This window comes from Poecilia reticulata, linkage group LG10 (genome assembly GCF_000633615.1).
Source record: "Poecilia reticulata strain Guanapo linkage group LG10, Guppy_female_1.0+MT, whole genome shotgun sequence".
In the NCBI taxonomy this organism is placed as follows: domain Eukaryota; kingdom Metazoa; phylum Chordata; class Actinopteri; order Cyprinodontiformes; family Poeciliidae; genus Poecilia; species Poecilia reticulata.
The window spans coordinates 16,152,822-16,178,876 of NC_024340.1; the positions used below are offsets into that span (position 1 = coordinate 16,152,822).

General features: G+C 38.3%; 2 protein-coding genes across 2 annotated transcripts in view; both read left to right on the plus strand.

Annotated features, from left to right (window-relative positions):
- Window positions 1-1,772: 1,772 nt before the first annotated feature.
- On the plus strand, window positions 1,773-20,764 carry xkrx (XK related X-linked). Its single transcript, XM_008420670.2, has 3 exons — window positions 1,773-2,587; window positions 17,552-17,805; window positions 19,608-20,764. The coding sequence occupies exons 1-3, from the start codon at window positions 2,238-2,240 to the stop codon at window positions 20,414-20,416; spliced, it is 1,413 nt and encodes a 470-aa protein (XP_008418892.1). The 5' UTR covers window positions 1,773-2,237; the 3' UTR covers window positions 20,417-20,764.
- Window positions 20,765-23,835: 3,071 nt separating this feature from the next.
- Window positions 23,836-26,055, plus strand: part of nox1 (NADPH oxidase 1) — a 10,975-nt gene continuing 8,755 nt past the window's right edge. The window contains exons 1-3 of the mRNA XM_008420668.2: window positions 23,836-24,364; window positions 24,513-24,608; window positions 25,172-25,282. Coding sequence (XP_008418890.1) covers window positions 24,320-24,364; window positions 24,513-24,608; window positions 25,172-25,282 — 252 coding nt within the window. The 5' untranslated portion in view covers window positions 23,836-24,319. The remainder of the gene's footprint in view (window positions 24,365-24,512; window positions 24,609-25,171; window positions 25,283-26,055) is intronic.

The window sequence follows — 26,055 nt, forward strand, 5'->3', positions numbered from 1 at the left end:
TTTGTGTTTTTGCAGTGTAATGACAAGTCTTCCGAAAATGTGCAAACCCCCTCAAAGTCGGATCATCTCTCCTAAGATCTGATTAAACTGTGTGATGTATTCAGTTAAAGCTGAGTTGAACCTGTTCTAAGCTGCTTTCATCAAAGTTTAAGTTTATTTTAACTACTATTTAAGCTGTTGGAAAAGGATTTGCATTGGAAATGTTTCAGTAAATCCGGCGCCTGTAAACTAAATTTGAATTTGTACCTCCACAAATAGGATCCTTTCATTTCATTCTTTAAAAATAATGACTAGATGTCTTTGTTTGACTGTAATGTTTGACGTATCGTTCTCAGTTTGAAGTCTGCACCTGTTCAGGCCTGTACGTCACTAAAACAAGGCCAAGCCCGCCCTGCTGCAACGAACTAAAAATGGAAGGGAAACTGATCTCTCTTTGCCTGTCCTTCACACTAATTTGAACAGGACAGACCCTGGCGGTCAGAAAGGAGTGGAGGTTAATATGATCTTCAATTTAATTCTTTTATTTCCTGCTTTTTTTGGTGGTGGTGGAATAATTCAGTTTCAAAGATTTGATCTCCACTAGCAAATAGATTGTTAAAATGTGTCAAGTGGTTCAAAAATTAATTCGTTTCCAAAAACTTATTTCCATAACAGTTTATGGAAATCTGGCTTGTCATTTACACTTTAGGTTTTAATTTGACCACTAGATGGTGCTAGACTAAATAAAAATAACGTATTTTAAGTAGCTCCGCTCTCTGGACGCCTCGTTTCACACAGCTTACGAAACAGTTTTCCGACATTCACAGGAACAGGTCTGATTTCAGACCAGATTTCATTAGAGTCAACACGTCATCTGTGTAAAATGAAACTCAAAACGAGCGGATAGCCCATCAATTCAAACCGGAAACGGGATCTACATGCATGCACCAACGTTATGCTTTAAAATTATTGCAAATTTACTGAAAAGAGAGGCCCAGTAAGAAACAAGAAACATTTACAGCTCAATTAAAGTGTTCAGATCAGATTTAGTAGAAGTTTTTATTCTGTTTCAAACCTTTAAAACAAAAAGTGTCCGCTCCTTAACAGTTCGCCGGTGAACAACTTGGGTTAAAGCGATGACGGTCGCTGAGGGAGGAGTTTCCCGTTTAAATAGATTGCAAAGCTTGTGCTTTTGGACGGGTATAGACAATGGATGAATGAATGATCGACCTATCTGAAAAATATACTGCTCAAAAAAATAAAGGGAACACTTAAACAACACAATATAACTCCAAGTAAATCAAACTTCTGTGAAATCAAACTGTCCACTTAGGAAGCAACACTGATTGACCCGACGAGGGTCCACGTTTTCAATCAGTGTTGCTTCCTAAGTGGACAGTTTGATTTCACAGAAGTTTGATTTACTTGGAGTTATATTGTGTTGTTTAAGTGTTCCCTTTATTTTTTTTGAGCAGTGTATAATCTGGAAAGAGATTATACAGTTGATATTTAATCAACTGTTAAAGGTCCTCCTAAGAATGGATGTTGGGTATTAACTGTGTTTTTGATCCATGTTTTTGTGTCTGTCCCTATCAAATAAACATAAAAAAAAAGGAAAATAATAAAATGAGGCAACCAAAAAAATGGCGGTAGCACTTGGCAAAACATCATGGACCCCACTCTCGAAACTAAGGATGTGTTACGCCGGTCTTAAATGATGCCTACCCAGAGTCTGGACTCGATTTGTGTTTTATTTTGAAAGGAGGTCGTATTTCCGTTCTGCCTCCGCCATTACGGTTGACTTGACGCAGCAATGAATCAACAGTAACAACACGCAGCCCAGCTGAACAGCAACAATGCGGTGTGAGAAACACCCACAACCCGGTGGGCTGGGGCTCTTTCTGTGTGTCTGTGGGTCACTGTCACCGGCGTGGAAGTTTCTGTGGATTTAGCCCGACTGTGCGCGTCGTGAGCTGAACTTTCTTGAACTACTAAACGCTGCCTATACGGAGAGAGATCTGATCCGGGAGAAGAGGCGTTTTCCCCGCTTTCTTCGACGGTAAATCAAACCCTGCTGAGGGCGGACTGCTTGTGAGTCAGCCGAACCGTGGAGTGGGACATAATGAGACACCTGCCACGATCAACTTGGTGGAAAGTTGGGAGCGACGGCGCATTAAAGGGATATGCCGCAAAAAGTGATGTTTTTGCAGCGGAGTTCAATTTATCTGTGATTTGTTGCTGCTGATACTGATACTGACATGTGTGAGGTGGCCATGGAGGAGCAGGGCAGCGAGATCACGGACATGGAGCGGTGCTCCTCCCGGGAGGAGTACGGGGTCATGGTGGAGACCGCCCGCCGCCGGGTGAACCCCCCACTCAGCGTGGTGTGGACAACCATGCTCTACTGCTCAGAGTTCATCACCGCCTGCATTCTCTGCAAAAGTTACCACAAGACCAACGATGTGTTCTGGATGAGCTTAACCATCACCTTCATGCTGGTTCCCGCTGTGCTCATCCAGCTGACCCTGACCTTCATTCACAGGGACGTGGGTCGGGACCGGCCGCTGGTCCTGCTCCTGCACCTGCTGCAGCTTGGACCGCTCATCAGGTGGGAAACAGGGCGGTTCATTAAAACGCTGAACATGATGCATCTGCTGGTTGTTCTGGGTTTTAAACTTTAGTGTTTAGCCCAAAGACCCACTAATCTGTTACTAATTCTGACAATAATCGATTAATCGGATGGAAAATTGGTTTATTCTGCAGATTTTCAGTTTAATCACTGAAGCAAATAAACAAATAATCATTAAAAAAATTCAAAAAATATTGTATTGATTCCCAAAGTGAAATAACATTTTAAAAAAGTATCTCAACTTTTCCGATGTTAATCAGCTGCTTCCTGTTATAAAACCACCCTTTTGCTATGGTTACACTTCATAGCAAAACAGCAAAGTATGAAAAATGTTGACAAAAATCTGGCCAATTACACAGAATCCAAAACATGAAGGTTTCCAACAAAAAGTAAAATTTTTCCCCAGAAAAACAGAAAACTTTGAAAAAGAAAAAAAAAAAGTATAGATCTACTCCAACGTACTGCCACTCTGAACGGCGTAATTCTAGAATAATGCAAACATTGAACATGTATCTGCTGGTTATCCTGACTCTTTAAACTTTGAACAACAAGCTTGCATTTGTCTCCCAGAGAGTCACTAATCTGAGCTCAGGAAGTTTGAGAAACAACATAAAACAACCAAACCAGATTTTAAAATAACAGGAATTTACTCTTCAAAAGCCCCCTTAAAGTATGTGTACAATGTATATGAATGTGGGACTCCAACTAACACTTTCCTGACAACTAATCAATTAATTGGATTTTTAAAAAACAAGCACGTTGTGCAAATTGTTCATTTAACCACTAAAGCCTTCATATACAAGAATATGCAAAACTTTGAACATGCAACTGCTGGGTAATCTGTAAATTTTTTAACTTTTTGAACAACAAATGTGCATTAGTCGCCCAAAGAGTCACTTATCTTATCTCTATATCACTATATGATATTTCAAACTTCCTATCGCTCAGGAAATTTGTAAAAATAACCAAAATAAAACATGTATAGAAAAATAGAGAGTAGGGCTACAACTAACAGTTATTTTAGTAATCAATGATTCTGACTAATCAATTAATCGGATAAAGAAAACTGTCACAAGCCTTTTTATGGAATGGTAGAGATATATTTAAATATGCAAATGAACATATAATCAAATGACCTTTTTGTGTCTGTATACTCCAGCCAACAATCAACTACTAAATTAGTTGATTATTTCAATCAATTCATTTTGATTAACTCAATTAATCGCTTCATAAAACGATTATTTCATAAATTATTAAAAATGTTAAATATGTTTTTTTCAAAACAACCAGGAAAAGATTCAAAAATAATTTGAACAGATTTGAACAGAGCAGAATAACCACATCGTGAATCAAATAAGCTAGAAAACAGGAATGATCTGTTCACTGGATGGTTTAACCTCAAACCAAATCTGTGCTGGTTTCCTGATTAGATGAGCAGCTGGGGGCTTTTGATTTGCTTTCTTTTGTTCTGTTGATTTGAAGTTTTCATCATGATTGGATGTTTCCAAAAATATTTGCAAAGAAAATCTCAAAGCATTTGCCAGGATCCATGTAAAGTGTCTGGTGAAAGTATTTGCATTTCAACACATGGCACAAACCTCAATGTGCTTTTTTTCTCTTTTTTTGAGATGTAGGTGACAGAAAAACACAAATTAGTGCCTAAAAATGAAGTAAAAATAAAGAAAGCCACAGCTTGAATTTGCTGACAGGACACATTTTGGTCATTCACTCCAAGAAAATGTCAACAAGAAACCCATACAAAGTAATATCTTCAGTTTGCCATAGATCATGTAGAGGATACAGCAAATGTGTGGAAAAATGTGCCATATTAAAGCATATCCATGTGTTAAAAGACCTAGTCAAAGCTCAGGTCTAAATTCAGTTCACTTAAAAATACTTTATTCATCTAAATTAAATGTCGTAACACATTCACGCATCTTTAAGAGTCGTGGATGGTGGTTCTGTGATCTCCAGTAGCAATCAAGCTTGCAACGAATCAGAAGAAGCCTCTGACCCAAGCAGAGATTCAACACATTTGGTCAGCTAGTTTTACCTCTGTATTCGCTGTACAATGGCTGCTGGAAAAGCCAAAAGTTTTGTTGTTGACTTACCATTCAGAAACCACTTCTTGTTGGTTGTGCAGGAGCCTCTAATTATGCTTTTCAAAGCTGTGTGGTTGTATAATTGTGCATCTGTTTGCAGCCATTTTCTCTTGTGAGTGTAAACGTTGAGTTTGGGGTGTGGCCAGCAGCATCTAATCTGGATTTAAAGTGACCACAGGCCTTAAAACAGAGCTGACCAGACTGAAATCTCATAATCTAAGAATAATTTTGTGAAAAAAATGTAAAGAACATGATTTGTACCGCTCTGTTCAAGGAAGCACAATGGATCACCTTTAAAAATTGGTTTAATGAGGCAAAATGTAGCTCATGCTAGTTAATCTTCAGACTACTGATACTGCTGCTAGTAATTTTAGCAGCATTGCTACATTTCCTACAGTAAATTGAGAGTTTGAGAGAGCGTCCTGTTGTCCGCACCGGACAGCTTCCACTTTCCATTAGCGTATCATGGAGGTTAATGGGAGACGAGTGGATGTGGAGAACATTACGGCCCTGCAGGGTCATCTTAAAGACCTGACAGGATGCTGCTAAAGTTGTTTGTTTTTTAATGATCCATCATCATAATAACTTCCTCTGAGCCATTGTTCCTGCAGCAGATAACAGACCAGATGGGCTGTGGCGGCTCTGAAAACAAACCTGCAACAACACAGAGCATCCTGAATTAAGAAAATTATGGGGTTAACCGTTCATCATAGTCTGAATTAAAGGCAGTGCAGCCTCTTTTTTGTCAGAGTAACCTACATAGCTCCTCTGTGTCCCAGTAAGCTGTCCTTCATGTGTACGACCCACATATTTCTGTCCAAGCGTTTGGGAATTGGAGCCAAAACTGTCATATCGAGAGAATTCAGATGCTTAATATTTTTACATTAAAACTGTAAAAATGCATTTCTTGAGACATTTATCTTTTTTATTTCTTCAGTAATATAATAAATAAACTAGAGATGAAAAATATATTTGGACCAACATCGGCATCGGCTGATAAATAAAACTGGGCCAATAAGAACAACACATTTATTTTCATCTGTTTCATGCTTGTGGAGGCGAGTGACCAAACAAAATAATCTAAAGGGCCTCAAATGGCCCCCGAGCCACACTTTAGACATCCCTGATATAGACAGCTGTCTGGATAGGGTCAGCTGTATGTCGATACTAAAGTTACATGATTTAAGGTTTTGTTGAACAACGTTCTCTGGAGTAATAAAAATAAGGCCAAAAAGATTAATCGTTTATTGAAATAATAGTTAAGCCTGTCGCAGTAATCAATTAACTGCATGGTCAATTAAAGTGAGATCAATAATTTCCAATTGCATGATTGCTTTTCTTGTGTCTCTGTCTCCTACCAAAAACTGGATGACAATAGTCTTCATTCGTCTCAACTTTTTTAAGGATAATTTCGTTTACAGAGACTTCAATGTCCGTTTTGTTTGTTGTTTCTGTTTATTTGTTTTAAATATTTAAACTGTTTTCCAGTTACAGTCTTAAATATTAGTTAAAAATTTAAGTTTATTGATCTTTGAGATGGTGCAGGTGCATTATTATGCCATTACCATTACATTACTTGGCAGTAGCTTCAAAACAACATTATAATTGTTTATCACAAAAACTTCTGGGATAATTTATCAACCAGCAAAATTTGTTATTGTGACAGGCCTGACAATCGTCAGCAGATTTACTAAACTGGAGTGTAAAAACTCTAAAACGGGCCATTTGCTAAAAGAACAACTGACTCGGAGCAGTAATTAGCCCAAAACTGTTAAAAATATATATATACATTTTGAATTTAAGATGAAAAAACTAATTTGTTTGTAAATATTTTCCACCTAGAACTCCTCAAGTGGCAAAGTTTTAGCTTAACCTGGTTCAAATTCTGTAAAAAAATAGTTAAGTCTGTCCTAATTTGACAGCTAAGCGAACCGCTATTATTCGGTGTTGATGTTAAATCGAGCAGAAAAGCCTGAGCTTTTCGCATGTTGATGTAAAAGATTTTCTTTAGCTGCAGATGCATCATTAGCTACAAGTGGTTAAACGTACTGCATTTCAGTCAATAAAATGTTTATTTTCCCTAGTTAAAAAGGAAATTTATTTAGCATTTCTAATATTGTAAAAAAAAAAAAAGGCATATGTTTTGAAATGAAAAACCTGGTGAATGTGTCAATGTTTTTGTCCAATTAATCATCAGAATAATCTACAGAATACTCGATTACTAAAATAATCGTTAGCTGTTTGCATAAATAAAACATTTTTTCACTGTAACCATTTAACTGTTCACTCATCTTTAGTTTATATAAACATGCATTACATTAAACATATCGTCTTTTGAGACTTTTATGCTCATAGTTTTGTTTTCTGGGAGCTTCAGATCTGAATTTGGTTCTGGAAAACGTTTCTTCTCTTCGGTCTGTTTTACGTTTGCTTGTTTTGGTCCAGTTCAGTGAATTCTCAGCTGTTTCACACATGGCCTCATATTTCATTCGAATGCTGCCTGTCATGAGACGAAAAGCTTTCCATTTTTCACATTTTGTGACATTACAGTTACAAACTTCGATGTACTTTGCTTGGATTTTGTGACGTAGATGCACTGAAAGTCTCAAACGTCTTGAAATTTCATGGTTTGTTCAGATTGGATTTTGCAATCCAAACCCGTTTTGTAATTTCTTCCTCTTTGCAATATGTCTAAACAAACCAGACTTGTTCATTCCTTTTCCTTGTTTTACTTCCTTGAACTTTAACGTCTAGGAGTGACAAGTGGGATGTTTTGCATTTTCTACACTTTTAGTTTCTAGTGCAATTATCTTGAAATAAGATAAATCTAACTATTGGAGGTTGTTTTAAAGTAATTATTCATTAATATTGGTTAAGAGTCAAGATGTTGCAATTAATACGTGGAAAAATGTCTTTGTTACAAGTGGAATAAAATGCCAGTGGATCTGGTACTTTTTAAATTCAATATTAAGAAATTACTGACTTAAAAAAAACCCCACATGTTGCTAAAAGTCACGTGTAACTTAGTTTTGTCTTATTTCAAGTGTACTAACATATTTTCACTCGAAACTACTTCAAAAGCAGAAAATATTACCAAGTATTCTGGTCTAGTTTTTAGTGCAAAGATGTTTGTACACTCAAAATAAGACGAACAAGACATTCTCCTCTTGTTATACATGATCTGCCAGTGGAAATATTATATTTTCATAAATACTAAGGAATTATTTACTTAAAACAAGCTCCTATAGTTTGCTGAAGAGTTACTTGTAAATGAGTTTTGTTTTATTTTAGTTGCAGTAAGACATTTGCACTAGAAGCTAGAGAAAAACTTAAGATTTGTTGTTTTTGCAGAGCTGCGTGCGCTCCGACCTTGGGCCGGACTTTCCGGCTCATCCACTTTTGGGAACATCCACAACTGTTATTAATGATCTCATACTTGGGGAATGTCTTTCCCGTGGCCTCCAAATGTTTTGAAGGTAACCTTTTTAAACCGTTCCAAACCAAAACTGCAGAAACGGCCGCTCTTCCGCGATGAGAACACGTTGCTTTCTCTGAATGCCCACATGCATGAAAGTTTCAGGTCAGCAAACTGCCACAGCTTCTGCTTTTTCAGGGTTTACACTTGCTGCCGATCAGCTAACGTGGTGCTTTTATTTCAGAAACGTAGCAGCTGCTTACACGCTGAATTTCTGTGTAAATGGTAGTAGTAAAGGGCAGAGTTTTTCCTGGCAGCTTCTGCATTTTATTTCTGTTTTTGTCAGTTTGGAGCGGATCAGATCATGGGTTGTCATTTGTCTGAGGTTGTGTTTGCCTAATGGCATGATACAGTAATGTCCACATGATTTTCATGCCGAGTCATGATTTAGCATGAGTTAGTCACCAAGATCAAGGTTTCTGGCGAACCGTTCCTGCAGATTAAAGTCCGAAAAGTCCTCCTGTGTGGAGCAAAGAGCAACACAGAGGTGCCCCTCCCACACGTGTTGCTGTGCTGCCACAGCAACACGGTTACAAAAACATCTGGTCTTTTGAAAAGAGGGGATGATGGTGTGGAAGCTAAAGCAAGCTAATATTGACTTGTTTTACTTCAAAACTGTTTGAAATTCTGCATAATGCAGTGCTCGTTTGTGAAATGAATGTTACTTTTTTACCTTTTTTTCCACATAAAATCTAAAAAAAGCACCGTATTTTCTAGAATATATTCACACTTTTTTATTGTTCTGCTTGACATGTCACCGGATCATATAATTAACATGATCCCACTCATGTTTAATAATTTATAAATGAACATGGCTTGTTTTATGTGTTTTTCCTCTTTATGGTGCGACTCATAATCTGGAGCAACTTTTAGTCCAGAAAATACGGTAAATTTATTTCTACAACCACCTTTCACTGTATAGCTGGAAGTATTTTGGATTGAATTTATTGCACTTTCTAAGCCCAAAATACCTCAGTTACTCTGAAAATATGAACATTTTCCACAGATTCTCAATTTGATTTAGCTTCAGACTTTGACTAGGCCATTCAAACACATGAGTATACTCATGTGTTTGAGTATACTCAAACACATGAGTGTTTGAGTATACTGCATTCTATTGCATAGCTGCAATAGAATGCAGCTATGGTTGCATTCTATTGCAGCAACCATAGCTGCAATAGAATACTATTGCAGCTATGGTTGTCTGCTAAGGTGAACTTCTACCCCATTCTCAAGTGTTTGTCTCTTACTGATGGACAGCATCCCCCACAGCATGATGCTGCCACCACCATGTCGTAAGCTAGGTTCACACAGCAAGTCTTGATGCTCAATTTTTTTTTCTTGATGTTTGTTGATGCTACTGAATGATGTGACCACAATTAGAGGTCTGTGTCGTTTTTTGACCCAAAAGCAACTCCAAAATGCACAGAAGAAGAACATTGATGCCACGGCGGCGCATTGTTTCCAGAAGTAATAATGAATGGAGCCATTTATGGATCGATTTTAATGTTTATTCACCAATCAGAGCCGACAGTATTGTCACGAAATCATAACGAGACAAAGCTGGTAAACGAAAGCACAACGTTGTAAAATCTGCCTTTTCTGTAGAGTCGCACAATAAACCAATAACTTCAGCTGCTCAACCAATGACACATATGGCAACAAAACAGCAAAATGTTTGAAATTCTTCATAATACAGAATTGTTTGTGAAATTAATGTTAAATAAAAAAATTATTTCACACAAAATCTAAAAAACATGCATTCATCCCTCTTGAGTACTGTATTTTCCAGACCAACTATTTGTAGCTCAACACAGCCACTTCATCCACCTGCTACTCCGGACATGCATACTGATTTTTCTCATTCATATTTTATTTCTTTATTTTTGTGTCATTGCATCAAAACAATCTCTTATCCTACAAACTTCTTTACTGGCGATGGCAATAAAAGTGACTGATTTAAACTTTCACAAACAGCTAAACAAGTTTGGCTTGCTTAGCTGCTAAACTTGTCAGTTGATTGGTGAAATCAACTGACTCTCTCACTCTGGTTACCTAGCAACTCACTCACTCTTTGGTTACCTAGCAACGACCTGCTGTGTAACTGACAGTAGCAGTTTACGGTTCCAGCACTTTGCCTTACAACTGCTTTAAAATAAAGTAAAAAAACAGCGTGGTCAGTCCAGGTCACTGACCTTTTAGTTTGTCAGTATTTCAGATATTTAAGACAAAAACGACTCAGTAATTGTCTATTGATTGATATTAACTTTACTATTAACAAACTGTGAAAAGAGACTTGTGAGAGCCATAATTCACACATTGGGGTGTTTTTTATTTTTATTTCATTGTATATGGGCAAAATAAAGTGATTTGGGTGTCACATTCGCCTGCTGTGTGAACTTAACCGTGTGGATATGCTAGCGTTGCATTTTGTCAACATGCAGCAAATCAAACTGAGCTCCTCCAAAATGATCACAAACCTCTTGGCTGATTCTTTGATTACATTTCACAAGACTTTATTTGGCTGTGTCAGAAAACACAGGACTGAAATCTGAATTTTCTGCCTTTTAAACACAAAATCGAAGTGATTAGATCATCTTAGGATGTTTTGTTTGCTCGTTTATCAAGCTGCATCTGATCTTTCTCCATGCTTGGTTAGAATACTGCAAAACTGCTTTATTTTTTTAGCTGTTTATGTTTTGCTACATGACAGAAGACAGTCATGTAATCGAAGTGGCGTTACCTGTTTCTGCGGCTGGATGACTCGCGCAGGAAGACGAAGGTGGAGACTTTAGCTCAATTCAAATCTGCTCCACTTTCTGAACTTTGGTTTGTAAACGGATTCATTTACATCGATACAGTGAATTTACGGTTCTGTTGGGCGTAGTCGTTTTTACGAGGCAAAGAGTTCAACTCGAGTTGAGTTTACGCTTCATTGTTTTATTTTTAAAGAGCTTTGCTTTGCTCCGTTGGTCTTCTGAGCTTGTAAAAAGGGAGAAATGTGAGTTTGGACTTTGTGAAAACAAGCAGAAATATTTCCTGACTCTGTGTTTTTTGATTGATAATATCCATTTGAGGGAAAACGTGGGCTGCAGACTTACGGTTCCCACTGGAGCCGGGCCAGAGACGGTTCGGCCCAAAGTTCACAGTCATTCATTAACACGTTGGAGATAAAGCTGCATGGACCTCCTGACGACTGCAGCTTTCAGCTGCGTCTGCTGCAGCTGCGCATTTAGCATGCACGGCTGCGGCTTTTAGCATGCACGGCTGCAGCGTCTGCAGCTGAATGTTTATTGATCATTAAAACATCTGGGGCTGCACATGAGCAGCTGATCAAGATTTGTCAGGATTCAACTCGTTCTTCCTGCACCAGATTGGCAGAAATTAACCTCTTCATGTTTACACTGGTTATTGATTACTGATCAGATTGAAACTTGACACAAACAGAATAAAATCAGGCTGATGGTTGATCCGTCATCCATCCATCCATTTTATCATCCATCCAATTGCCTTCTATCCATCTTATCATCCAACCACTGACCCATCCATCCATCCTTCCAGCAAATCATCCATCCATTTTATCATCCAACCATCCATCCGCCCAACCAACCAACCAACCAATCATATCCTTTCAATTTGTTTTTGTATTTCATTTTTAAATGTTTAAAGTCCATGACTCTTAAATTCAGACTTTATTATTTCTGTATGATTCATTCTTGATAAGTCAACGTCTGATGAAAATATGAGTTAGGGAAAATGTGCGTGTCTGAAATCCAGCGCAGGTGCATCTGCTGGGTGTGCCCTCTTCCTCTCTTTCCTGCGCTCCTCTCCCCTCTTTTCATGAGCGCTTTGACCGATTTAAAAACCTCTCCGACACGAAGCAGCGTGCTTTCCGTCTGTGCTGCTCTGCTCCGTGTGAGCGCAGCTTTCAGTTCAGGGAACCCGTGTTAAGATAACAGTGCGCTGCGATCTTCTGCTCGATTAAATCGCCTCTGCTGCGGTCGGGGCCCTGATGGGAGGCTTCCTGTGTGACTCTGGGATGGTGCAACTCCTGACTCCTTGTGGCTGCGCAGACAGACACGCCATATCTGCTCTCAAACGAGGAGTTTCAGCTCATAACGTTTACAGATAATGACCGGACACAGTTATACATTATACAGCATAAGCCTTGGGGGAACCAAGATGGCGTCCAGTGGGAATCTAAATGAAAAGCGTACGACTTTTTTGTTGCTGTTGATCTGAAGTCGGCGCTTGTGGATGGGTGGATCCTGCCCTGACTTGTTCTCTCTTTTTTTTTTTTTTTTTGAGTAAATTACATCTTGAGACATAATTACACACTGAGCTCAAGCTTGCCTCAGCATGCACAGTTTGTCATCCGAGTGTCAGTGAGCCTGATGGTGAAATCTGAGGAGAACAGAAACACGATGATCGCGCTGCACTGCAAAAACACCAAAAGTATTTTTGGTCTAGTTTCTACTGCAAGTATCTTAGCACACTTGAAATAAGACAAATGAATTTACAATTAACTTTACAGAAAGAATTAGGAGCTTATTTTAAGTTAATAATTCCTTAATATTGAAGAAAATGTAGTTATAAGTGAAATAATGGAACAAGACATTTCTTTCTATTGGAAGTGAACATTTACAACCCAAGCATTAAGACCATGCTACAATAAAAAACTAATAAAATTGCATAAATAAAATGGTATCAGGAGAATAAAGTCATATTACCAGAATTAAGACATACAAGAATAAATAAAAACTAATACCAGGATAAAGCCATAATAATATTAAGAGGATAAAGTCATAATAATATCCCAGTAGTCAAATTTCAAGAATAAAGTTGTACGAAAATAAAATGAGAAAAGCCATAATATGAGATCAAATTTATATTTTGAGAATAAAGTAAAAATGCTATGACTGTTCTCACATTATTTCAATTTTTTTCCCCATTATGTGACTTTATTATTCTAATTTTATTTTATTTTTTCTTAACTCGTCCTTAATATTCTGTTGTAAACTCTGTTGTCTGGTTCCAGTCTACTTCACTTAATTCTACTACTTTTAAAAAAATTAATATTAAGTAATTATTTACTTATAACAATATTCTATATTTTGCTGAAAAGTTGCATGTAAGTTAGTTTTGTCTTATTTCAAATGTACTGAGATATTTGCACTAAACAGAGACTAAAAATAGTTGGTAATGTTTTGTGTTTTTGCAGTTTGCTGAAATAAAACTGCTGTTTCCTCTAACATCAGAGGACATTTGTTGTGTTTGAGCTTCTTCTCTGGTCCGTTTCAGTCACAGATGGGAACAGACTGCATGTGAAAAGTTGCAAATGAAGAGCAGCGGCCCACGTTTCTGTTTATAAATCGATTCAGCGGCGCTTTAAAAATCAGCACATTTACTCTGACTAATCCACTCGTCTGTTGCTGTGTTGCCTTCGCTGCGTTGCCTTCGCCACTTTTCCATTGCTGCGTTGCCTTTGCCGCGTTGCCTTCCCCGCGTTGCCTTTGCTGTCAGTCCTGCAGGTTTCTGCTCTCAGAATATAAAAATGGACGGCCTGCTGGGTTTCTGGTTCTAGTCCAGTGGAAACGTCTGGAAAACCAAATAAGGAAGGAAAATATTTCCACATGTTGTCGTTCCTTTCTTCCTGCCTTCCTTCCTCCATTCATTTTTCTCTTTTCCTTCCTTCATTTCTTACATACGTCTTTCTTTATCTGTACCTTCTTTTCTTTCTTGCATTCTTTTCATTCTTCCTGTCTCATCTGTTTTTTTTCCTTCCTTCTTTCCTTTGCTCTTTGTTTTTATCTTCTTTTTTTAAACTCTTTCTGACTTTCTTGCTTTTTCTTTGTCTTGTTGCTTTTGTTTCTTTCATAATACATTATAATTTCTGGGAAGACGAGCACGGATTGGTTAATCTGGAGAGCAGAACTGCAGCTGTAGATTACAGTTTATCCATGAATATCTGGTGGGATTGCAGGAGGATGTTTATTGGAAACCAGCAGCCATTGTTGCCGGATTGAGCAACATGTTGCAGTGATTATTATTAAAAATGATACAGCTGAATTATTTCTTTTTGTTAGGAAATAGAAAATTCTTTTCATACATTTCTCAAATGTAAGCAAATTTCACCGTTTTTTCTTTTTTGCTGTTGGAATATGTTTATAAAAAATGTGGAGTTCGTTGCTTTTAAGTGGTTTTTATTTTTTGTACATGTTTTACAAAAAAAACTTTTAAATAAAAATTTATATTTTTTGATAGGATCAGCAATATTTTCCATTTATATTTAGTAGAAGAAATTAAACAGTGTTGCAGAGAAAAAAGTTGACACAATTTTCATTTTGATGGTCAAAAATGGAGTAAAAGTTTTTAAAAGATAAATAACCTGACTGAGTTTTTCTCACTGCTGTTTTAAAAATGTTTTTTGTTCTGTGGTTGATGGACGTTAGTTTTTAACTCTAAATGTGAAAGTTTCTTAGAACGTAAAACTCTGCATATTAATTGAAATATAAATGTGCTAAAGTAAAAAATAATTTATTTTGTGCTTTTTTTGTTCTTTTTCCACTTGTTCTCTTTAATTTGTTCTTTTTTGTATTTTTTACTTTTTTCGCTCTTTTTTCTTCCACTCTTTTGCTCTTTAGTCCATTTCTTTTTCTTTCTTCCTTTTTCTTTCACTCATTTTTTCCACTATCTTGCTCTTTTTTCCTCTCTTTTGCACTTTCTTTCATTCGCTCTTTTTTACTCTTTCGCTCGTTTCATTCACTCATTTTTTGCGTTTTTGTGCTTTTGCTCTTGTTTTTACTCTTTTTGCTAATTTTTTCCATTCTTTTGCTCCTTCTTTGCTCTGCCCTTTCTTTTTACTCTCTTTTTTTCACTCTTTTCTTGAACTCCTGTCTTCCTGTGCCTCTCCTCCAGCACACCTCACTACTGTCTCCCTGTAGGAATATCTGACATAAATTCATGGCTAGGTTTTGTAGAATCACAGTGAATAATAGTCGTCTTACAGTTGAAAAGTTTGTTTCTTCCTCTGCTGCGAGTCAATGTTCCCCTGAGCAAGACGCTTGCGCTAAATCTGACCACCAGTCCATGTATATATGTCTATGAGCTGATTGAAGACCATTCCACTGTAAAATAGTTTGGAGAAATTGGTTTGCCTGGCCTGTTTTTTTTTGTCCTTTTTTGGTTGTCGATTCTGTAAAACTTTTGATCCATCTTCCTGCTTGCAGCCGGTTTAGTTTGATCCATCTTCCTGCTTGCAGCCGGTTTAGTTTGATCCATATTCCTGCTTACAGCCGGTTTAGTTTCGGCTCTAAGCGTCTGTAAACTCTGTGTAAAGATCCTTGGTGTGACGCTGCTGAAGCAACAGCGTCTGGCGGTGCATTCCTGCACAGCGATGTGAGATTTAGTGCTGCAGGGAGGTCCTGCAGAGCTGAGGCTGAGGTCATGAGCTGAAAACACAACTCTCAGTAGTTTAAGTTTATTTAACTCGCTTTTTCTTTCTGTTTTACGTCGTTTTACTGTTGCAGGCTGAAAACCTGCTTCTGACACAACATGAGATTTAATACGTTTTTTTAATTTTCTTTTATCTCTTTTGATTGAACCTTTTTCCTTCTCTTGCACAGGAGCACATATTTGTGTAAAACCAGTTTTTCTGCCTTTATGAGCAGCTCCCACCCCGGAGACCAAACAGAGAGCATTTACCTTGCAAACGTTCAGGCAGCCACACCCAGACGTTCTCAGTTTATCCTCCGGCTGCCCTCTGCTGGAGCGTTCACTGGAAAAGTTTGGTTTGGTTTGGCCAAGATTTACAATGAAAGGCCTCTTTGTTATGACAAATGTGTGTCTTAATTTCCTGTACGGAAAAATCTGTAGCCACTGTTTGAGTACAGGGTAACCTTTAGTTGGCAGATATTCTACTTTCTTTTAACAAATATATTTTTACATGCATCAGGGTTCTTAAAATCAATGAAAATGCCTTGATTTCAAGGTTTGGAAAGTCTTTTATTTCTATGTAAAATCCTTAAAACTGGACAGTTTTGTGATAAAGTGCAATCCAACGTTTGATTAAACAAAAATTTGGAAAACATTTAAAGTTGAAAGCAGATATTTTACTTTTTTTTCTCCCTGTTTGTAGTTAAATCAGACTAAACTTTTATTGGTTTAGGTTAACTAGAATTACCAAAATTATTTATATTTGCTAAATGCCAGGAATATTTTGAGATTTTTTGTGTTTAATCATTTAATTTATGCAGGAAGGTTATTTATTTATTTAACACGATTTGTTTTGACTGTTTCAATGCAATGAATATTTATTATTCCAAGTGACTTAAAGATTTATTGATCTGTGTAGCTGAATTAAAGGTTGGCTTTTGTTTTATAGGTTATTGAAATTTGTTGTGAAATTAGTGGGAGAGACGTATCAAAACATCATTTTGTTAGATTTTATTTTATCTTGTCCCTGCTGTAAAATGCCGATACTATAACAAGATATTGTTAATAACGGTGACAAATTATATCCCAAACATTTGCATATAAGCTGTAAACTGCTTGATGAAGCTGCAACCGAACAACACAGTGAAAGTGTTGCAGATTTTCAGAAACAAAAAAGCAAAAGCAGAACTGAGCTGATCTGCTTGAACAGCTAAAGCTGGTGTTCACTCGAGCACTGCAAAAACTAAAAGTCTTCAAGTGTTTTTGTCTAGTTTCTAGTGCGAAATAAGAGGAGTGTGCTAATTTTCAGCAAGGTTTAGGGGCTTGTTTTAAATAAATAATTCCTTAATATTGATTTTTTTATTTTAATTTCACTGAGGATTATTTCGCTTTTATTGTGGAAAAATACCTTATTCAGCAATTTTTCACCAATATTAAGGAATTACTTACTTAAACAAGCTCCTGTAGATTTGCTGAAAAGTAACTTTTCTTATTTCAACTGTACAAAGATATTTGCATTAGAAACCAGACCAAATATAAGTGGTGAGATTTTTATTTATTTTTTTTGCCACGAAAAAACTTTACAAAAAGCTAAACTGAACTTCAAAATCACGCCAGCTGGAGATGGGCACCAGCAACCCTCCCGACCCCACTGAGGGACAAGGGTGTAAGAAAATGGATGGATGGATGGAACTTCAAAATCAAATATCAATTATTTTTAATTCTCTAAAAACTCAACTTCTCAAAAAATCAGCAGTTTTGAATTGGCCAACTGCATTTTTATCACATACCTTAAAGAAGTTGAGCTTTGTTTTTAGATGCAATCTTAAGTTTGGCTTTAGAAACCGTCCTGTAACTTTTAACATGATGTCGCCCCCTGCTGGTGCTCAGGCGGTACTGCACCCTGACCTCCCGATGCCTCTCATTGTTCAGGTGTTTCGAGGCGCTGGTGGTCTACTTCAAGGCAGGCCGAAACGAGGAGCCTTACGTCACCCTGTCCAGGAAAACCAACCTGGAGAAGGGCCGAGAGATGGAGCTGGAAGTCGGGCAGGCTGAGCGGACGCTGGCCACGCACCGGAACGCCTTCAAACGCACCGCCGTCATCCAGGCCTTCCTGGGCTCCACGCCTCAGCTGACGCTCCAGCTCTACGCCAACATCCAGGAAAAGTACACCCTGTCTGTCAGACGTAAGAAATGCTGGTTTATTTCCTCCCTAAGCGCTTTCTTTTTTTGCAGAAATTACATTTTGAGTCGTAAATGTGGATTTTGGGACATTTTGAGTCTCTGATTTTTTTTTTACGTTTATTTAAGAAAAATAAGTTGGTATTAAATACTTTAAGCACAAATCTTAACTTTAATCTCATATTGTACCTAGTTTTTGTTTTTCTCGCGGTGTAAGTAAAACACTTCCACTGTATGGAAGGCCATATGGGCCATAAATCGCCACTTTTAACAAACTTTCTAGCTAAAATGTCACACAAAAAAACGTGAGTTTATGACTTAAGACACCAAACTACTGCAAAAATACATTGAAAACACAAAAATGATTGAAACCTGCTCTTCATTCAAAGTGGCGTTCAATTACTAGAATAACCACCGTAATTTTTGCCATTCAGAAGGTAGTCTTACAACAGCATAAAAAACAAGGTTTTGAAGGAAACGTTGCGGTATTTTACAGAATCCTAAGTCAGAAAACTGTTTTTAATGAGGCTTTTTAGCCAGATGTGTGGTGAAAGTGTCGATTTGTGACCACATGGTCATACAAAAAGTATTAAATTTGTGTTGGGGAAACCTGCAGAAGCCCTTCAAGTTCATGTCTGTTTTTATTTACATTAGGCTGTAAGACCGAGTTCTGTGAACTTGCTGGTATTAGTGTATGTTCTGATTCATTCACAGTTTGTAAACATAAACTTTGTTGCCTGAAACTGAGAGCGAGCTCAGCCGTTTGGGAGAGGCCTCGCTTTGGCCTGAAGGTGGCACCAGAGCAGGAGTTGACATCCATCATAACGAAACGCATGAGAATTATTTGATTACGTAGTTATCAGTGTGAATGCATGCAGGAGGGTTGGATGGACGGTTGGAACCAACCCAACATTCACACCAATAAACACATTTAAATCCTACTTCCACGCCTCTATTCAACCCTAATTCAACCCTTGTTCAACCCTGCAGCCAGAACAGGACTGTGTCTTTGGTTTTCTGAGGTCAGGTGGTTTGTTTCCTGTACTTGGTGACTAATGCCCTTCTGGGAACCAGACACACCTGTGTTTATATGAGGCTGATTGAGGTCGACCAGATTCTGTTGAGATCTGACCCAGTTCAGCTGGAGCTGGACGCTGCTCCAGTGGAAAGTCGGGGGAAAACGAGTCAATTTCAACCAAAAGACATTTAACCTCAGAGTTTCTGTTGGGCAGTGAGGCTGGAAAACCTCACTGCCCCAACAGAGGTTTCCACCTGGAGGACCTCACCTGGTTCAGGAACGTTTGAAGGTCTGGAAAAACTTGAACGCTTTGGGAAAAAGTTTCTGCTTCCAGACTCTATTGACCAGCGTCTGTCCTTCCTCTCTTCCATTTGTCCTTCTTTCTTTACTCCATCCATCCATCCATCTGTCAAATCATCCATCCATCCATCCATCCATCCATCCATCCATCTGTCCAATCATCCATCCATCCATCTGTCCAATCATCCATCCATCCATCTGTCCAATCATCCATCCATCCATCCATCCAATCATCCATCCATCCATCCATCCATCCATCCATCCATCCATCCGTCCGTCCAATCATCCATTCATCCATCCATCTGTCCAATCATCCATTCATCCATCCATCTCTTCTGGTTTCCATATTTAGTTTCATATTTGCTATAATCCGATTAAAAAAAAAAAAAAAAATCTGTAATTTCACATCAGGTGCGTGTGTGTGTGTGTGTGTGTTATACTCCAGGTTATCCCGCTCCGGTCGTGTTAAGCTCTCTCTCCTCTCTGCAGTGGCGTTGATGATCATCACCCTCGTCTCCATCACCTACGGCGCTCTGGTCTGCAGCGTCCTCGCCATCCAGATCACCTACGACTCCATCAAGGTGCGACTGCGGCCCGCCGCCTACCTGTGCATGGTGCTGTGGCGGGCCCTGGAGATCACCACCCGGGTCACGACCCTGGTCCTGTTCAGCACCGCCCTGACCCACTGGGTCATCCTGGTGGGCGGGCTCAACCTGCTCTTCTTCTTCTTCCTGCCGTGGGTGGAGTTCTGGGCGCAGAAAGGCTCGCTGGCCGAGGGCGTGGAGAACAACTTCTCCAAGCTGGGCACGGCCGTGGTGCTGTGCATGTTCACGCTGCTGTACGCCTGCATTAACGTGTTCTGCTGGTCGGCCGTGGAGCTGGACCTGGCCCACCAGGAGCTCATCAACCGGAAGCAGAGCTGGCGCCGCCTGGTGCTCTACTACTCCGGCCGCTTCCTGGAGAACCTCGTCCTCATCACGCTCTGGTACTTCTTCAAGTCGGACTTCTTCGTGTACGTGTGCGCGCTGCTGGTGGTGGTGCAGCTGCTGATCGGCTACAGCCTGGCCGTTCTCTTCATGATGCTCTTCTACCAGTTCTGCCACCCGTGCAGGAGCCTCTTCAAGTACAATGTCCACGACTGCCTGCACTGCGTCTGCTGCCGGCGCCGGGCCGCGAGCCGGCGGGGCAGCATGCCGCCTTCCTACTCCACCGCCGCCACCATGCTTAAGGAGGAGCCGCTGGAGCTGCTGGACCCTCGGAACTGCCTTCCTCCAGACGAGCCGGAGTCTTTAGCCTGACAGGAAACGCACCAAAAACGGGAGGAATGCTGGGAGAAACCAGGCGCTTGGGCAAATCACGCTGGAAAAAATCTAGTATTTTTGGTCAATTTCGAGTGAAAATAACTTTCTACACTTGAAATAAGACAAAACTTACTAACATATAAGGTTAAAGATCAACTTCTGAAAGGGATTTGATAGTTTTCTAACGCCAATTCAAAATTATGTTGCAATTTTTAGATGTTGAATAATTGAAGATTATTGTTGAAGTTCAGCCACGCTTCTTTGAAGTTTGTTCACTTCAAAAATAAAGTCACACCAAGTATTTTTGGTCCAGTTTCTAATGCAAACATCTTAGTACACCTGAAATGAGACAAAACTAACTGAAAAATAACTTTCCAGCAAGATACTGGAGCTTGTTTTAAGTAAATAATTCCTTAATATTGATGAAAAAAGTCCTGGTTCCACTGGCAGATTATTTTCACTTATGATTTTTTTTTTTTTTTTTCATGTTTTATGAGTGAAATAATCTGCCAGCGGAACCAGAACTTTTTCATCAATATTAAAGAACTATTGACTTAAAACAAGCTCCTAATTTTTACAGAAATTTAGCCATCTTATTTTAAGTTGACTAAAATATTTGCACTTGAAGCTACACTGCAGAAACACAAAATCTTACCAAGTACCTTTGGTCTATTTTCTAGAGCGAATATCTTAGTGCACTAAAAATAAGACAAAACTGGCTTCCTTGTAAGTTTTCAGCAAGATTTAGGAGTTTGTCTTTAGTAAATAAATCCTTAATATTGATGGAAAAATGCTGGTTCCAGTGGCAAAATATTTCACTTATAATGAAACAATTTTTCTGCAACTAAAAGGCTTATTTCTGCCACTGCACTGCAAAAACACAAAATCTTAGAGTATTTTGGTTTAATTTTAGTGAAAATAACTTCCTTCACTTGGAATAAGACAAAACTTAACATTTAAGAACTCAACTTCTATAAGACAAAGTTTTAAGATATTGATTTGAGATAATTATAAATAAGTGAATAATATTGAAGTTCAGCCTTGCAAAATCAAAATCATGCCAAGTATATTTGACCTAGTTTCTAGTGCATACACTGCAGTACACTTGAAATAAAACAAAACTAACTTACAAGTAACTTTTCAGCAAGAAATAGAAGTTTGAGTAAGTAATTCCTTAATAATGATGATAAAAAGCTGGTTCCACTGTCAGATTATTTCACTAAGACATTTTATCATGTTATCAGTGAAACAATCTGCTTTTCATCAATATTTAAAAATTATTTACTTAAAACAACCTACTAAATCTTCCTGAAAAGTTTTTTGTAATTTAGTTTTATTTTATTTCATGTGTTATAAGACATTTGCAGTAGAAAAAGGACCAAAAATATTTGGTAAGATTTTCTGTTTTTGCAGTGTATGAACTTTCCCAGATCATGATAACGCCACCAAAGAATGTCGCACTTGGAGATATGCGGCGATGCTCAAAAGCAGGTGATGAAAGCGCAGCGCTGAGCCAGGTGTGTGTGTGTGTGTGTGTGTGTGTGTGTGCGTGTGTGTGTGTGTGTGTGTGTGTGTGTGTGTGTGTGTGTGTGTGTGTGTGTGTGTGTGAGAGAGAGAAGTGGCCAAAACACTGACCCAGGACAGTTTCAGTTTACCTCCTCTCAGGGTTTCAAAGCTCCCCTGTTTGCACACGTCTTGCATCTGCCTGCACTGATCAGACTTGAACGCAGCATGGCAGAAAATGTTACAAAGCTTTGACTGGTTTCCTCTCAGCTGCTGTCTGTTGTTCTTCACAGCTCACTGCCTTTAAATGGGGGAGAAAACAAAGTTGGACACGTTGTTCTGCTGAGAAACTGAAAGGATGGTGAATATTTGTGTGTGGCCTCTGTAACAGAAGTTATCCAGAATTAACCTAATTATTGTGTAAAAATAAGAGATGGACACTAAATGAGCTTGCAATTATGCTTTGATACTGTGCATGTTTGTATTTTTTAAGTTGTCTAGTTTGTCATTCAGTGCCTTGACTACTACTGTACTACTTGAACATTGAATAAAGTGAAATAAAAAAGTTTTCTTATTTGCAAGTGGATTAACGTAATAAAAATAGCATCATTTTAAATGCTAACGTTTCTTTAATGAGGGCGTCCACACATCCTTAAAGAGGCTTAAATTCATGCACCTAAAATTATATCCTTATGTCTCAAATTCGTTTTTCTTAAAAAAGGTATGTTGGCCTTATATATTTAATCACAGGGATTAAATTTTGAGATGACAAGACTATTTAGCCAAACCAATTATAAGCACTTTCAAAATTGCAAAACTGACCAAAATGCTGAACTGACATCATATAAAACATCACTTATAGATGTAATACACACATTTTGATTGTCGTCTTTTTTCCTCTTTTTTTTTGTCAAACGTTTGAATCGCTTCAGCATTGCTTTCTGCTACTCCAGGCGGTTGAGGCTACTGCTAACTAGCTGCTAATATACCTTTGCTAGCCGTAGACATGAATATTCATATCTGTGTTGCTAACTAGCGAAGGTGTATTAGTAGCTAGTTAGCTAACAACGGTACGTTAGCAGCTAGTCCCCAGTAACCATTGTTTCTGGTTGCTGCCGTGGAAACAGACTGAGTAAAACTAGCTAGCTAGCTAGCTTTTTTTGCGTCCATCATAGTTTAAGTGCAGATTTATCGCCAGCTGGCTTGACAACGTTCGCCTCCGCCACTGGCTCACTTCTGTTGCTAACCCAAACGATGCTACATTAGCTCGGTGCTATGGGGCTAAGACTCTTACATTCTTTCGTGATAAAAGTCTTAAATGGGTCTGACGTTTGTCGTCTTTGCACACGCCATGTTTTCATAAATTGGGGTTTATGTAGGTAAGTTTGCTGAAGCAGGTGTGTTTGGTGCAGGTAGAAAACCCGCTGGAGAATAAAATCAGCCTCTCCATAAAGCTTATCAGCAGAGGGAAGCATGACGTGCATTTCCCGGTAGACAGCTTGGACACATTCTGGACTTTGTTGTCCTCCGTCTTCAGATTCTGGGATTTTGATTTCTAGAGCAATAAAATAAATTATCTGGAAACAGAAGTTGTTTCTTTTTTCCTTTATAAAAAAAATAAATAAATGAGCGGTAAATTTCCGCTAAAATAAACTTGGGGAATTTTGAGATCTCAGAATTCTGAGTTTTTTTCTAGCAAATATTCAACAGTTGGAGCTCAGAAATTTCCTTGTTTCTGGAAATTTTCTGAGATTAACATCAAGACGCCATGGGATTTTTTTCACGCACATATTTGACTTTTGGAGCTCAGAAATGTCTTTGTTTTTTTCTAGACATTTTCTGAGTTTAATCTCAACATTTCAAAAAGAGTCTTTTTTTTTTTTTGTTTGTTTGTTTTTGTCGTAAATGTATGACCTTAATATACCGTTCGGAAATAACTAGAAGGAATGTGAAAATTGCACCGCATCCTGCAACACAATCCTCTCTTTTTTATACCTTTCCCTTCCACTAAACTTTCCATGGCTGGAAAGTTTACATTCCAGCTTCTTTAGAAGCTTCGCAGTTTTAACTGAATGACTTAATCTTTCTTATGTTTCAACATATTAAGACGCACAACAATAAAAGTTACTCAGGTTGCGTCACCGCAGCAGAGTGAGGTTTCCTGGATGGAGTCGGTGTCTGTTTCCTCATTCCTCGGTCAGTCCAGTAAAGGTTAATCCAGCCTAACGCTGCAGTCAGACAGGAATGTGATTCTTCAAGTCTCCTCAAGGAGAAGGAGGAGGAGGATTTGCTATGTGCATCTGGGAGTGATGGAGGGAGGAGTCCCTGCAGGTGGGAGCTATAAAGCCAGCGGGCTGAGGATGAGCAGCCACAGAGAGCCGAGAAGAAGCCTTCATCATGGGGAACTGGTTTGTCAACAATTGGTTTTCAGCCATCATAATAGTGAGTCCTTATCCAAACTTTGAGGATTTATTAGAGCTTTTAGCGGAGTTTTGCGCACTGATTTTGCGCGTAATTATGACTGACAAGTGCAGTTTGCATCCTTTCTGAAAGAGATCCGCTTTCTAATGAGCACTTTTTGTTTTTACAGTCGGTCTGGATGGGCCTGAATATCTTCCTCTTTGTCTGGTTTTACTTCGTGTATGAGCACGGAGAAGAGTTTTACTACACCCGTCATTTGCTGGGGGTGAGTAGTGAACACGACCGAAACCGTGAAGCTTTTCAGCGCTGCAGAAACTCCTCGCATACTTCGGATTTTTGAAGCCAGTTCTGATAAAAAGAAGCAGAATCAGGGGGACACACCTGAGATTTGGAGGCATGATAAAAAAGAGCCTGGCTATGACAGACCAGGGGTGTACAAACTTTTTGTCACAAGTCAGAAGGATTCGCAGGACTAAAACATTTTATCTTGTACTTTTTGGAAATAAAACATTTTCGCAAAAAAAAAGAAAAGAAAAAAAAAGTATTTTTAGATTAATGTAAAAAAAATTCTAGAAAAAAATTGACATTTGTTTTTTAGTCTTTTGAAACTTATTACAAAAACAATTTAAATAAAACAAGTCAATTCATTGTAACAAAGACATCATTTAGATCTCTCCCTCTTTGAAAACACTTCCTGTATTTCACCAATTTTAATGAATTAATGAATACTCAAACTGTCTGTGACTCTGAATTTGGTGTTTTCAACATCAATAATCAACATTAAACAGAGTAATAATTTGAGGTAAGGTGTGTTTGTCCCTCCTGCAGCCTGCCTTGTCCTGGGCCAGAGCTCCTGCAGCCGTCCTGAACTTTAACTGCATGCTGATCCTGCTGCCGGTGTGCAGGAACCTGCTGTCTCTGCTCCGAGGATCCTTCGTGGTAGGACGACGTTTACACGCCTCATTTCACACCACAAGCCATATTTACTGACAAAGACTCTAGTAGATTAAATCTGGTGAACATCTCAGCTTTCTCCATGTGAAAATGTTATAAAAGTTGATTTAATGTGCAGAAAAGCTTAAAACTTCAAAAGTAAGAACTTAAAGGTTCAGATAAATAAGGTGGGGAAAGGCCATTAAGAGATTTAAAATTATAACATTATTTTTAAAATGTAGGAAGTGGGATTTAAAAAGATTTGAAAGCTGGATTTGACTACAAAGAACATTTGTTTTATTAAAGTGAAACTTCTGATCAACCAGGTTTCTGACAGTTTTATTTAACCTAAAACCTGATATCTGTGGTGACAATTAGACCTGTTGCAATAATCAATAAATCAATTAATCACATAATAAATTAAAACAAGCTCAATAATTTTTATTTGCATGATTTATTGTTTTTTTTCTCTTCTCCATTTCTACCAAAACTGAATGATAACAGTCTTCAGTCTGCTGCTTAGCCCTTTTTTGAAGGGCAGTTTTGTTTACAGAGACTTTATAATTCATTTTAATTGTTGTTTATTTATTTTCGATATTTATAATGTCTTTCAGTTCCAGTGTTAAATATTCATTAGAATTTAAAGTTTATTAATCTTTGAGAATGTGTTCTTGCATTATACCACTTGAAAATGGTCTCAAAATAATAATAACAGTGGGGCCAGTGGCGCAACTACACATTATTCAGGTGGATGCGAAAACATAAATCGGCGCCCCCCC

Excerpts from the sequence above, each read along its gene's own strand:
- xkrx (XM_008420670.2), top strand. The coding sequence starts at position 2,238 with ATGTGTGAGGTGGCCATGGAGGAGCAGGGCAGCGAGATCACGGACATG. Across the intron at positions 2,588-17,551 it reads CAGCTTGGACCGCTCATCAG|GTGTTTCGAGGCGCTGGTGG; the intron begins GTGGGAAACAGG and ends CTCATTGTTCAG. Across the intron at positions 17,806-19,607 it reads GTACACCCTGTCTGTCAGAC|TGGCGTTGATGATCATCACC; the intron begins GTAAGAAATGCT and ends TCCTCTCTGCAG.